This window comes from Salvelinus sp. IW2-2015, linkage group LG10 (genome assembly GCF_002910315.2).
Source record: "Salvelinus sp. IW2-2015 linkage group LG10, ASM291031v2, whole genome shotgun sequence".
In the NCBI taxonomy this organism is placed as follows: domain Eukaryota; kingdom Metazoa; phylum Chordata; class Actinopteri; order Salmoniformes; family Salmonidae; genus Salvelinus; species Salvelinus sp. IW2-2015.
In genome coordinates, this window is record NC_036850.1 from 247,935 (window position 1) to 263,746 (window position 15,812).

Below are 15,812 nucleotides of genomic sequence, written 5' to 3' on the forward strand. Positions count from 1 at the left end.
TTGTGAACAAATATTTCATTTTGTCATTATAACAAGGTTGGTAGCAACATGTGAAAATTGTTGTGTAAAGCTGTTGCAGTTCAACTCGACTACAAATCCCACAATGCAATTCTCTCTCACTGGGCTGGCTGGCTAGTTAGCTAGCTAGCAAACTTAGTTACACACATAATATCAAAGTCAATATCAGCATGTGAAGTATCTAGCTAGCTGTAAAACCACGAAAACAAACTCGAAATGTAGGAGTATATCTCTGAGTTCAGCTTGCAGGTCCATTCTGCCCAAGACGAGTGCAGAGTACTTTGCTAGGCAACAATGGCCGTTTCCCACATTTCCCACAGACACACAGGGCGCATTGCGAGATGGTACTTGAAGGAGAATCTATGTTGAATAATTTGGTACACTGTTTAAATATGGTGGTGGATCTTTGATGTTATGGGCTTTTCACTTTGACTGGTTCCGCTGTCCTTGTTAAGGTCAATGGCATCATGAACTCTACAATGTACCAGGACATGTTAGCAAATGTTAAACASAATCTCTTTCTCTGAGCAATTTTATTAGTATAAAACAATATATATATTACATATACAATATAGCTCAGTATTTGGTAACGATTTACTTTGACTACATATCCATATATTAGCATTTCATGAACGTGTTATAACAGTTCCCAACCAGATTATTAAAGATMAATTAAATATATCCATAGCATATCTATAGACGGTTTGCAGTTGCGTCACAAATCACCTAACAGCCATCCCAGGCGCCATGTTAGAAGACCAAAGTCAGTCTGGTAGAAGCTCTCCAATCATTCACATGTCTAACTAGGTTTTGCTACGACCAGACACTTRACAAAGATTACCCATTATTTTGTTTTTGTAACGACCCAGAAAATGGAGGCAGTGGGAGAACCTATTCAAGTAAGTAAATGTATTTTGAAAAGTATARAAAAACTATGTATTATTAGCTAGRTGGCTAGCTATAGGAACTTAGTGTTAAGGTTTACTCAAATGAGCAGCTAATGTAATGTTCGCAAGCTAGCTAGCGTTACATACTGTATAGCTAGCTAAGTGAATTAAATGTCACCAGTTAGCTGACTTCATATTAGCTAGTTAGCACCAAGACATTCATGAAGAGGGCACGACAACGCCTATTCCCCTCAGGAGACTGAAAAGATTTGGCATGGGTCCTCAGAGGAAGGCCCTACAAATTGTGAAAGAGTCCAGCCACCCTAGTCATAGACTGTTATTCCTGCTACTTCATGGAAAGCGGTACAGGAGGGACAAGTCTAGGTCCGAAAGGCTTCTTAACAGCTTCTACCRCCAAGCCATATTACTGCTGAACAGCTAATGCAATGCCTACTCTGACTATTTSCATTGACCACCCCCCTTTTTTTACACTGCTGCTACTCGCTGTTTATTATCTATGCAAAGTCACTTTACCCCTACCTACATGTACATATTACCTCAATTACCTCGACTAACATGTACCCCCGCACATTGACTAGGTTCTAGTACCCCCTCTATATAGCCTTGTTATTGTTATTTTATTGTTGCTCTTTTTTGGGGGTTTATTTAGTAAACCTTAAAGTAGTAAATCTTTTTCTTAACTCTTATTTTTCTTAACTGAAATGTTGGTTAAGGGCTTGTAAGCATGTGACATATTTGATTTGATTTAATATTCAATGCTGTCTAATTTGAGTATAATGGAGCCTGCTTCTTTTTTATGTTWTCTGCGCTCAGATACAGAGATCTGTGAAACCCTGTCTGCAGATGAAGACATCCCAATTAATGTCCTAAGAGAACAAGGGTACATCCTTGTATGCCAYTTTTGTAAACAAAAATATATTAGAGCCCTTCTTTTCAATTTTCGCCTAAAATGACATACCCAAATCTAACTGCCTGTTGCTCAGACCCTGAAGCAAGGATATGCATATTCATGGTACCATTTGAAAGGAAACACTTTGAAGTTTGTGGAAATGTGAATTGAATGTAGGAGGTTATAAAACAATAGATCTGGTAGYAGAGAATACAAAGAAAAAAAKAACKGTTTTTTTTTCTACCATCATCTTTGAAATGCAACAGAAAGGTCCCACATCTAGCCATCACTCTGGTTGTAATTCCGATGGTGTCCACAAGATGGAAGCAGACGGATAACTTGAAGTATGAGCAAACTACATGACATTTAGTGTGAAGTCACCCAGGTACATTTGGGCAAATCSTGAAGGAGACATTTACATTTACATTACATTTTTCTGCAAGAATATCGTCAAATCTGTATACTTGGACTTTGACTTAGGTTTTCCAGTATTAGTAGCCATATTATAAGTTCAACATTTTCAAAAACACCAGGTTTTCGTAACTTCATAACGCTCCATATTCTTAGAATTTTTGTCCAAGAGGAAAAGGCTTGCTGTCACACAAGGTTAACAGCTACATTTTGCAACAGATACTGGGTTTACCCTAGATTTGTTTGACCCCGATTGGTGCTTATTTGACAAAGATAGAGTCAATCAAGTGAAGACCGCCCGAGCCATCGATGTGCCATGAAGGCGTCGCTCTCTGACCAAATTCGGTGTCCTGTAGGATATACTACACCRCTAATGATATAGTGAAGTCTGGTTACATTCTAGGATCTCTGAGGAATAAATACGAATGTGATTTGACTGGTTTAAACAACGTTTAGGGTTAGATTTTCACAGATTCCTTTCTTTGCAAATTGAACAAGTGGAAAAATACAAAATTGATCGTGCATGCTATATGGACCTTTTTAGGATATGAAAAATGATTTTATCTAACAAAACGACACTTCATGTTATCTCTGGGACCCTTTCTTTGGATGATAAATCAGAGCAAGATTTCAGAATGTGAGTACACATTTCACCTTCAGAGGTGAATTTATCAAACCTATCGCGGTGAGAAAAGTGTTTTGTTGTTAGGAGCTTTCCTCAAACAATAGTATGACATTTTTCCGCAATAATAGCTACTGAACATTGGACAGTGCAGTTATATTAACAAGAAAATAAGCTTTGAGGCGATATAAGACACTTATATGTACCGACATTTTTTTTCCTCAAAAATTCGCGATCGTGACACAATGCGCTACATGATTTACAACAGTTGARGGGACGCCTATCCCTAATTAAAAGTCACACTATTTTTATTTTTATTTTTATTTCACCTTTATTTAACCAGGTGGGRTAGTTGAGAACAAGTTCTCATTTACAACTGCGACCTGGCCAAGATAAAGCAAAGCAGTTCGACACATACGACAACACAGAGTTACACATGGAATAAACAAACATGATTTCCTTGATTTCCTTATACAAACTACACTGTTTGTATTCTGCCATATTCCCAGTCACCTTGCCATGGTTAATTGCAATGGTGCTGCTTTCAGTTTTGCGCAAATACTGCCATCTAGCCACAGTTTCTGGTTTGGGTAGGTTTTAATAGTCACAGTGGGTACAACATCTCCTATACACTTCCTGATGAACTCAGTCGCCGTATCTGTGAATTCGTCAATGTTATTTTCAGAGGCTACCCGGAACATATCCCAATCTGCGTAATCAAAATAAATCTTGAAGCATGGATTATGATTGGTCAGACCAGCATTGAATAGACTGTAGCACGGGTACTTCCTACTTGATTTTCTGCCTATAGGAAGGGAGGAGCAAAATGGAGTCGTGATCAGATTTGCCGAAGGGAGGGCCTTGTAGGCATTTCCAAAAGTTGTGTAGCAGAGGTACAATGTTTTTCCAACGCGAGTACTACAATCAATGTGTTGGTAGAACTTCGGTAGCGTTTTCCTCAAATTTGCGTTGATAAAGTCCCCAGCTATGTGGTTTCCAGTTGGCATAAAGTCCAGTGTAGTTCTTTGAGGGTTGTTGTGGTGTCATGACGTGGCATAGCCCACCTAGCCCAAAGAGGTTAATGAGTTACGAAAGAGTTATGATGTGATCCTCTCTGGAATGAACCGAGAAAAGGAAGAGGTGGAAGTAGTGCGGTAGCAGCTATTTAAGGGGGTCAGCCACAGACTAATCTGAAATCCTTACTCGGAATGTATCCTGCCATGCGGAAGGATACCATATCATATTGGAGTGATCCAACATAGTGCTACATAACACTAGCTAGCTTACCCTATGTTTGCACGTTTTACTAAAGTCATTTTTTTTTTATCTATGAGCCTGAAATGGGGAATTGAATTTGAATACTTTGAATATTAATCTTTTTAAAACCTATTCATGAAAAGTCCAACAGAAAAATGTCAATGGTAGGATTTCTGTTCTAGCAAGCAAACATTACATCTGGAATTAAAAAATCAAATGTTACTATTTCCTTTAACATTCTGTGTTGTGTTCGTATTATTTTRTATAAGTGATGAATGTTTATAAATTCTTTATGAATGGGAACATTTTAATGACAGTACAATAACTGTATAACATGCAGGCAGGTGGGGCAGGTGGGATTGACTGCATGAAATTTCCCCTACTGGCCAATATAGGCCGATAGGGGAAATTTCATGCAGTGGGGGTGGTACAGTATATATAAGCATAATTTTCAAAACGTGGTTTGCCCATTTGGCATATTCACTAATACTGGTATGGCAGAAGCACACTTTTTAGAACAGACATAAGGATGACACTTCGCCGTCATTGTAATGATGCATCTATTAAGATACCTAAAAATGACATCTTGCATAGCATAACATGAATGTGCTATAGATATGCTAGGGATATATTTCATTAAGGAAAATGGAAAGTTGTACAACTGAATGCATTCAACTGAAATGTGTCTTCCGCATTTAACCCAACCCCTCTGAATCAGAGAGGTGCGGGGAGCTGCCATAATCGACATCCACATCTTTTGGCACCTGGGGAACAGTGGGTGAACTGCCTTGCTCAGGGGCAGAACGATAGATTTTTACCTTGTCAGCTCTCGGAATAATGTGGTTTGGTCCTGTTTTAACACGTTCATGAAATGCTTTAGATGTGTAATAAATGTGTTATGGATATGTAGTCAACGTATACCATTACCCAGTATTTATATTATTTATTTCATTCATTTTTTTTTCTCATCTTTATTAAGGGAGCCAATAATTTTGGATGTGACTGTAACTGTGTGTGTGTACGTGACCTTTTTCCGCATGTCTGTTTTGACATATATAGGTCTTGACTAGTTTGGGTAACAGGGTAAAATATGACTACATTACAGTACATAAGTACTYTAAGTAAGCATTTGTGAGAGGTTATCATTCCTGTTATATTTACATCATGGTGTGCAATGAAGTATAGCCAACATCTGTGTTTGGCTCCGTGGGTGAAATTTCCCCTACTGTAGGTGCAGATCTAGAATCGGCTTCCCCTCCTCCAATCCTTACCTTAACTGTAGTGGGTAAAATTTTTAACTGATCCCAGATTAGCCTTTAGGGGCAGCATTACCTTACACATCTGTCTGTGGACATTCATGGATGCAACTTTGCATGTGAACCAACTAAGTCAAATTTTCATTGGTTAATTAACTACTCCATGTAACTGACATTGTGAATTACAATAGCTGTATACTCTTGAGCACAGTTGTCTGTGTGCGTGCGTGTGATTGCATTTGCTGTGTGTGGTGTGTGTGCCTAAGCATTACCTGGGAAGATAATGTCTACATGTGTGTGAACGTCATCCAGTTGATCTGTGATTAGCTCTGGTTTCTATACAATCATGTCAAGACTCCAGATTAACTCTAGATTACCCTGCCCATTAAACAAACTCCTCCATTCAGTGGCCCGCCGCAGGCTATTTTTATCGCTTTTAATAATCTTTATTTACTCAGATTAATTGGAGCCGAGATGGAAGTAATTAGAGGAGCTGATAAAGTGTGTGTGTTGAAAGGGGGGTAGGAGGGTGCGGGGGTTTGTGTGTGTGCATGTGTGCATATTGTACATAATGAGTGTGTGTGTGTTCGTATTTGTGTGTATTGAACATATGTGTATGTGAGTGTGTTTTCCCCTTCCCTGTTAATGGGCCTGAGCAAGTCACATGAGCCCAGGTGGTGATAACGCCACGCAGACGAGTAATTCGTAAGCGCCTCGCAGAAGTATAAGGCAAAACATACGGTCTCCGTCCGTTTGAGCGCGGCGGGCTAACCATATGGCGGTGAGGACGATCAAACATATGGTCTCCCGTCCTCACCAACCCCACCTGCCGAGCTAGTTAGCATGCTTGGCGAAGCGTGGAGTTACAAGATTTTTCTCTCTCCTCTCCTGCTTATATTAGTTGCTATGTTGTTTGCCAATGGAGTTTTGTATTCAGAACAGGGCCAATTTGGGAGGTTCTGGAATTAAATCGGACCAATCAGTGTCTAGTGTTTACGATGGTTAAGGTAGATATCTCTCCTTGCTCAGTTTTATATTTTTTCTTCTTCTTCTCCATCTCCCTCCTTCTTACTTCATCCCTTTTCCTCTACTCTTTCCTTTTTTTTCTTTCTCTCTCTTCCCATCCTCTGTCTTATGTTCTCTCCCTCCTCCTCCACCACTCTCTATCCTCCTCCTTACTTCTTTCTCGATGATACTCTCTCCCTCCTTCTCTCACCCCCTTCTTCCTTATCCATCTCCCCCTTTATACTTCCTCCTTCCTTCCTCTAATCCCTGACTCCCTCCCCCTCCTAACCCCCTTCATCCCTCCCTTTCTTCCTCCCTCTCCACTCCCTCCCCTCAGGTATGGGCAACCTCACCTTCCAGATCACACCCGACTCCAACAAGGACAGTGAGAGCATCCAGATGGGCCGCGATCTCAAGCTCTCGTGTCACGTGGACGCACAGCCCCAGGACAAGGTCAACTGAATAATAATATTAGTAATAATAATATAAGTAGGGTATGACCTCTTCCTAATAATCTCATAATGATGCCGAATAAATCAAAGTAGGTGAGACGGATGAACATTTTATGTAAAGAGATACATAAGCCTTGTTATAAGACATTATAAATATTCATACATGCTTAATACAAGTTGCAACATATTATGTCAAGTATATAGGCTATAGCAATATATTAATATAATAAAATAACATTTTGCTATTTTATATTATTAGGTCAACTACACATGGTACAAGAACGCGGCACTAGTCTACAACTCGGACAGCTTGATCGTGCTGCGSAGCGACCCGGATATGGCGCCGGGCACAAGTAGCCTGGAAATCGTGGACATGAAGTTCCGTGACCAGGCCACCTACAGTTGTGTGGCCAACTTTCCTGGGAGCACGGTCCCCGAGCTGAGGGTAGACGTCAACATTACCCAGAGCAGCGGTGAGTGGACTGTTTCTTTGTTCTATTTACCTAACTAGTCATTTGTTATGCTWACTAGCTAGCAAGACGTTGCATAGCAACAGCATCAACTTCCGGTGGAGAAGTAGAGAAGGCAAAGAGTAAGTACGCTCAACTGAAAGTTGTGCCCCTTAGATATTAATTTAGAATATTCCAATCCTCATATGCTGTGGCCTACTCCCGACCGTCACGTTGTACAGAGCCATATTTTTCAGGGTTTTGTTTTTCTCAGAATAGAAACACCATAATATTAATCAAATTAATTAAGCCAAATTCATTAAAATAAATCCRGTATACTATGTTATTACAAAAAAGGTTTTAAATGCTCTGGTAATGCCAATATGGAAGACTATCAAATGCTTCTCAAAGATGCCCTCTGGTGGTCAAACTAGCACTAACTTGCATTAAAAAATGGCTGACAATTAGATAACGTGCCACAGAATGCTATGACGCAACTTTGAAAGGAGGAACCACTGTACAAAGAGAACATGGGCTAAGGTTAGGGTACATCCTGATTTGACTGGATTGAATTGGAATGCTTGTTGACTTGTTTAGCCAAATGGCATGACAATTCTGCTGCAAGAAGTGCATAAAAATATAAGAAAACTATCCAGAAAATGCTCAGATTTGCAACATTGAAGATCCCCAAGAACACACTGGCCTCCATCATTATTAAATGAAAGAAGTTTGGAACCACCAAGACTCTTCCTAGAGCTGGCTCCCCGGCCAAACTGGGCAATCGGTGGACAATGGCCTTGGTCTGGGAGGTGACCAAGAACCTGATGGTCACTCTGACAGAGCTCCAGTTCCTCTGTGGAGATAGGAGAAACTTCCAGAAGGACAACCATCTCTGCAGCACTCCAACAATCAGGCCTTTATGGTAGAGTGGCCAGACGGAAGCCATTCCCTAGTCAAAGGCACATGACAGCCCGCTTGGAGTTTGCCCAAATGCACCTAAAGGACTCTAAGACCATGAGAAACAAGATTCTCTGGTCTGATGAAACCAAGATTCGTTGGCCTGAATGCTAAGCATCACATCTGGATGAAACCAGTCACTGCTCATCACCTGGCCAATACCATTCCTATGGTGAAGCATGGTGGTGGAGGCATCATGCTGTGGGGATCTTTTTCAGCTACAGGGACTGGGAGACTAGTCAGGATTGAGGGAAAGATGAACGGTGCAAAGTATAGAGATGAAAAACCTGCTCCAGAGCGCACAGGACCTCAGACTGGGGCAATGGTTTACCTTCCAACAGGACAATGACCCTAAGCACACAGCCAAGGCAATGCACGACTGGCTTTGGGACAAGTCTCTGAATGGTGGTTGTTCAGGTGATGGTCAACGCCCTTGGGGATATTGGTTTGGCCCGGAGTGAGGAGACCTCAGTGCTCTCCCTATGTGTTTACCACTCCTGCGATCTCGTCCTCCTCTCATCTCCCCAGGGTCTAGAACTGTTGTTCTATTTCTCCCTTCAAATGTTCAGTAACACTTTATTTGAACATGTATGTCATGTCCTAATGTTCTCACAGTAACCATGGTGATGATATCTGTCTGGCTTGACTCCATCATCGGTTGTGGATTGGTGTTGCTTTCTTTCAGTTTCTCTTTCTCTGTCTTACTCCGTCTCTTTCGATGTCCTTTTCTTTGACTACCACAAACAGTCCCAATACACCTCCTGCCCTATCCCTTTTTCAATCTATAAAATGGAAGCACTATGGTATAAGGTCCACCACTACACTGCTTATACCTGTCCAGAGTGCAACGGGAACGTTGTAGTGAGTGTTTTGGGACTCATATTGGCCAGTCTGCGTCTTTTTAATCTCGTTCCCATACTCACCTCCGCCTAAATGCAAGGAGACTCTGGTGGATAGGAGCATCGTTAGCCAATCAGAAAGACGTGAGAAACTCCTGGCATGATAGGCATTGGCTTCATCTTCCAACCAGTTATCTCCCACAACACTTCCCCCCCCATGTCTTGGGCACCTCTACGTTCAGGAGCAGCAGCTGAGCTGACTCGATACTGGACTGTCTCAAGGCATTTAAACCTGTTCATTGTCATAAAATACAATGTGATTGGCTCAGGCATAACATTAGAGATGTAGCCTAATGGACAAGTGTTTGTGTACATTATAATACTTAAGAAATACTGCTCATTCAAGCACTAAACTCCTAAGCTAGATGTAACAATTATTGAGTTACAGAATGCTGACTTATTTCTGAGTGTTGTTGTTGTTGCTAGGTAACATTCTGAGATTCATGGGAAGAAGTTGCCAAGATTCGCAAAAATMTAATGACAAATACTTTACTCAGTAGGTCACTCCCATATAATGTTATGGTCACTCCCACTAAGGCCAACTTAGAATGGTTGATGTCCCAGGCTTATATGCGCTGTGCACTGGGGAAGAGGTCACCCTCTTTTCACCCTCTCTCTCTCTCTCTCTCTCTCCTGTTGTTGCTCCTAGTCCTACTGAGAGTGTTGATAGATGGAGGAAATGAGGATATGTGTTTAACCTTGACCACTGTTTCGCCTTGCCAGTCAACACACTGTATTTAGCTTTTTACATTGCCCAGGGCGTGCGATGACCATTAGTATCCAATATAAATGCCCTCACAAATTTTAACATTTAACCTCACTTGCTTCCCCCTACTCCCCACCTCCTGCCCTACTCCTCTCTCTCTTCTTCTCTTTTTTTTTCTTTTTATAAACCCTGTTTGTCTTTTGGACAACCCCTCCTTAAATATTTTCTCTTGTCCCCACCTAACCATCCTTTCTATATTTCATTACCTCTATCTCCCCCTTGCTCCACTCCAACTCCCCTCACACTCCCTCTTTCTCCCTTCTCCAATTTCTCTCCCCTACAGTCACTCCCCCAATTTTGACAGTGCCGGCAGGGGGCCAGGTGGTGAGTGTGAGGGAGGGAGGCTCTGCCGACCTGGTGTGCCTGGTGGATGGCAAGCCCCGTCCGCCTGTGCTCTGGTCGCGCGCCGACAAGGACCTGCCTATGCCCACGGGTGAGTGGGCGATGGAGACACGCAACGGGCGCCTCCGGCTGACCAACGTCACCCGTGACCTGATGGGTTCCTATCGCTGCCAAACGGCGTCCTACAATGGCCTCAACATCAAGCCACGCCAGGCGCAGGTGCAGCTCAATGTGCAATGTGAGTAGTAAAGTACTACATTTCCCATGAGGCATATGTTTATTGAGCTCTGAATATTATTGCATTTGTTCTGTTCTGGTCCTGTTGACCTACATGGGGTGCAGGCTTTTGTTCCAGCCCAGTAGTAACACATCCGATGAATGAATTGAGTAATCGAGTATGTTTTTGAGTAGATTAATCAGCTGTGGTAGTGTAACGGAGATCATTCTGAACCATGCTCACGTGATGAATAACCTTGACTGAGACCTGAAGACTTGCTTTTGTTCACCCAGCTAATGCCTACATTGTAGCTCAACAGTCGTGTGGCGCTCAGGAGACCTGAGTTCAAACCCTGGTCAGTCAAATTAGCACTTGGCCGGTTCAAAACTGCCATCTGTCTGTTGCACTAAAGCCACCTTTCAGGGTGTGGTTTGAGTTAGACTTTTATCTTCAATCATCATTGTTCATTTTTCTCACCAGCACTACCAGACTCTACATTTCCCTTAAAAAAACGATTGAAATGTCAAGTTCAACAACATTATCAGTCATTACAACTCAACCATCAATTTCTTCAAATCGATAGCTAGCACTATTAGATTAGCAGTCACTGTCTCAATTCAATTTAAAACTCACACTGGACCGGAGTAAGCTAGCGATAACCCCCAAATGGGGTTGAATGCACTCTTACTAACAAACAAGGTCACTAATTAACAAATGGTATAATGCCACTCAGAAACCAATGCTGCTAAGTGCGCAAACCTTGTTTATTGTTTGCGTGAGCCATTAGTGAAGACGCTAGCTAGGCTATTAGCGAACTCTCCCCTTGGTTATATTTAGACTTTGTGCTCAGTAAAAGTGCTTATGCCTGCCACACTTCAATAAGGCTTCCATTATGAAAGGGGCTCGTCCATAAAGTTCAGAACCCTAAAAGCCTCAGAATTCAACACCATTTCTCTTCTATTCCCCATTCACGCTCGTGAAAATCCAGCTCCTGACTTTCCAGTTTCAAAGTAGTGCCACTGAAGGTTGTTTTGCCATTGTTTTGTCGTCAATGCGGGCTGTGCCATGACAGCCAATGTTGAATAAAACTCTCACTGTCCTAGACGGCTCTTTAGAATGTGTTTGTGTGTAAATTGTGAAGGAAGGTGATGCACTTTGGTGGATGGGGCGAACAATACACTCATGGCTAATAGTGAAACATAAAGGCTCAAAGAATAGCCCTGAAGCCCGTATTGCTTTGTATAATATCCCTTTACATCCATTCTTTAAAATGTTTACGTTTACAGCTTTTGTTCCAATGTCTGTATTTCTCATGAATTGTGAATGCAACATTAACAATGTGAGACGATGTATGGTCCTCCATGTATCCTGTAATATATTCAAATAATTTAAACTTTTGATAGAGGACTGTCCATCCGTCAATGTAAGAGCCCCATTGAAAAACCATTGGCTTAATCTGTGAACGCTGTAGTTTCCTTTAATTGACCTGGAGTGAGTACTCTATTGGGAAGCTTACGAGCCTTGAAGCCAAAACATCACAAAACAAACCTAAGTCCTAGCCCCTGCCCCCTAGGCACTTACGTAGATCTGAGAGAATTGGCCTCTGATATGCTATATGGAATTGTTGTTGCGGACACTTATACAATCCTCTCATATCTCCACAAGTGCCTTGTGGGTAAGGACTAGGAGTTGGTTTGGGATTCAATGTAAGGGATATGCCAACACTAGCTTGCTTAGCGAATGAAACTACACTTTTAGAATAAAAGTTGCTAAGGTGCTTCGGTTTGTCCCAATAGGTGAACCCTTTTTTGCTGCTAAAACCCTCTATGCAGGGTTCTTCATAGAACCCCATGTAAATGGTTCTTCCTAGAACCCTTTATGAACAGTTCCACCAGCCTTATTCCCCTTTAAAATGTAATTATTTATGACCATACATTACATATATAGTAAGGCCTTTCTTTGAAGGCCTAGTTATACCCTAATACAGTGGTGTTAGGAAACTCCTGGTTTACATTATTCTTGCTTGCAAAGAGATGTGTAATTCCTATTGAAATCCAGACATGGCGAGGATGTTACATTTTTTATCACCTGAAACCTGCATTCAGAATGATTGCCAGGGTAAAGAAGATTGTCCAATGGGATGACCTAAATCATCTGAAATGGATTAACTTTATCAGTAACAAGGTGCAATAAATCCAACTGATCGGATTCGTTTATAGAATGTATGTTATTTATTTTTGTGTAGCATAAGATTAATCAACCAATCAATGTACATGCAAAAACACAGATATTGAAACAAACAATTCTGAAAATCAACCTGCAATAGAGCATGCTGGGAAATATGATCATGAGTGTTTTACTCAACACAGCAACACAGAGTAAAGATGACACAATCACACTCAACTCTGGTATTTAACAACAACACTAAGGTTATTTTACACAGCCAAGTTTTATTTTAATTTAACTCCTGAATCAACACTATAAATGTTACACTGAAACATCTACATTAGGTTAAACTGGCCAATTTCCTGTGTAATATACAGTACAATAAATACACTGCTGGTTCACTCATACTTCCTTCTATTCTCCTACTCTCTGCTCAATAAAATCAAAGAAAATACTAATTTGAAAGACAGAAAGACATGGCAAAGATATAAATTATGTCACTACTGTATACGTAAAAGGATTAAGGGAATACCAGATACATGCACAAATATTCCCATATACTCTAGGTACAGTTTAAAATATTCTCACACCTATCTTTTTAAATGTATCAAATTACTCAAACTCCTGATCTTAAACTTTAAAAACTGAAGTAAACACTATTGCTCAGGCACTATTAAAAAAAAAAAAAGAACAAGTATTACAATAAAAAAGCTTATTCAGATTCAGAAGCAGAACCCTTTTTGCCTTCGAAAGAATCCTTCTAGCCTCTCAAAGAGCCCTTTCTTCTAAAAATGGTTCTTAGGATAAAAATGTTCGAGGTAGAACTCTTTGCCTTACAAAGAACCCTTCTCTTCCAAAAAGGGTTATTCAGATGAAAATGGTTCTTGGTAGAACCCTATCCCTCCGCAAACAACCCTATTGCAACTCATTTTTCTAAGAGTGTAGCTTAGCGCAGAACGAATGCCAGCTTAATTAAAGACCACTATGACCGTGGAGCTGACATTCCAAATCCTCCCAACCCCCATCCACCATCCGTCCACATGCTTAAAAAGATACTACTAGATTTACAAGGCTTGCTAATGCAGGCGGGCAGAAGGACGACACTTTCAGATGCTCGTCTAGTCCAGTACACTTCAATGATTTATTGGCCAGGTGGCCACCCCAGTATAGAAAGACAGAAATAGAGAGAGAAAGAGAAAGAGAGAGAGAGAGAAACTGAGTGTGACAGATGGATGGAGGAAGAGAGAAAGACAAACTGGGAGAAAGAGAGAGTGACAAACCGAGAGAGGAAGGAATTTAGTAACAAGCAAGAGAGGGAAGAAGAGAGAGAGACAGAGAGACGGAGAAAGAGACGGAGGGAGAAAATAGAAAATGAGGAAGAGGGGAGAGATTTACAAACAGAGAGAGGAAAACAGAGATAGGTAGATGTTGCAGAACCCCTTTTCCAGGGAACCATCAGTGCTTTGGAAACCAACGATTCCCCTTTTCTTCCCTGGATTTCTTCACTGTACCCAAACCCAAAAACAGATTTAATGCGTTGCTCAGTTATGTATAGAGCCATGTCGTTACTCAAGCAAAAAGCAAGTTTAACTTTAAACAGATACAAAACATATTGTAACACAGCGCCTCTCTTTATAAAGATTTAATTTAACTCTTATTGCTTATCAAAGTATGAATATGTACAGAATAAATGAATAGTGTCTAATTAGTATTTTTGTTGCCTCTTGGTGTCTTTCCAATATATAACTCTTATTTTATGATTTGTTATTTTAATTCATGTCATATCTTATGCTGTTCTTGTATATACTTTGTCATGTATTTATACGTTTTATGTGGAACCTAGGAAGAGTAGCTGATGCATGTGCAGCTAATGGGGATCCGAATGAACTTAACTAAACCCTCCTTCCCTCCTACTTTGTATTTATTTGTTTCATTTATCCGGTTCGTTTTTCAACCCTTCATTTAGCACCGTTGATCGATACGCGGGAAGATGCCATATTTTTTTTTACTGTGCCTATAAGTGGAAAACCCTCTTTATCTCTTCCTCTCTCCTTTTCTCCTCTTCCTCATTTTATTCTCCCTTGCCCTCCCTTTCTTTATCACTCCTCTCTCCGTGACATGGATGTTCTTCTTCATTGCTATTCTCATCATCATCAATCAGACAACATCTCACCGCATCTCTCTGTCACTATCCTTCTCCCTCTCTCTTTGTCTTTCTCTCCCTCTCTCCTATTCCCTTGCCACCTCTCTCTCTCTCTTCTGTGTCCCTTTTGCTCTCCCTCCCGCCGTCGCTCCATCTGAGCTCCTCAGTCATGTGCAGTCTTTCTCTCTTTCACTCTTACACCACACATGCTCTCCGTCATCTATCTTTCTCCATCACTTTCCCCCCCCACCTTTTCTCCCGTACACTTGATGCAGATCAATCTCCCTGGAGTGTACCGTACTGTAAATGTCATGTCTTCATGCATTACTACAAGAGGGTAATGTACAGACTTGACTAACGCGCTGGGAAAGCTGTGTTTGTGTGAGAGAGAGAGAGAGAGAGAGTCTGCCTGCATTAATATCTGTCTGTCTGTGTCTCTCTGTATTTCCATCTGTATATGTCAGTGTGCGTGTGTATGTGTATGTGTGTGTATTTTTATGTGTGTGTGAGTTAGAGCGAGGATTACGGCAGATATTCGTTGTCTCCAATAAGACGGACGATGATTCTGTTTACGGGGATTATGGCATCGTGAAATTGAAACATTCTAGCGTAGCACGAGCCGCAAAGGAAAATAGATAGGGGAGACAGTAAGGCCTGGTGCTGAGTCATTTTGTCAGTGGTCCCATCCGTGCACCACGTTTCTAGGATGAAGACACCAACTGCTGACTGGCAAGACACGAAGCCGCCACTACATCACTTTATCAACAAGCCTCACCTCACGTCTCTCTGCCCCCTGTTCTGTCGCTTTTCCTCCTCTCTCTCTCTCTCTCTCTCTCTCTCTCTCTCTCTCTCTCTCACAGCCCCCTCTATCTTTTCCTCTCTCATCTCATTTATATTGTATATATTTTTTTCCCCTCCCTTTCGCTCGCTCATGGTCTCTCTCTAGGGGCTTCCACTGTTCCCATTCTCTCAATTCCTCTCAATCTTCCTTTCTTTTTTCCCTCTTCCTGACTCTCTCTCTCCCGAGGTTACTCCTGTGTCCTCCCTCTCTCTCT

The 15,812-nt window shown here is 41.3% G+C and overlaps 1 protein-coding gene across 1 annotated transcript in view; it reads left to right on the forward strand.

The window, feature by feature from the left end:
• Window positions 1-15,812, forward strand: part of LOC111969077 (MAM domain-containing glycosylphosphatidylinositol anchor protein 1) — a 308,744-nt gene that overhangs the window by 195,155 nt on the left and 97,777 nt on the right. Inside the window, exons 7-9 of the mRNA XM_070445289.1 lie at window positions 6,704-6,819; window positions 7,078-7,291; window positions 10,173-10,469. Coding sequence (XP_070301390.1) covers window positions 6,704-6,819; window positions 7,078-7,291; window positions 10,173-10,469 — 627 coding nt within the window. The remainder of the gene's footprint in view (window positions 1-6,703; window positions 6,820-7,077; window positions 7,292-10,172; window positions 10,470-15,812) is intronic.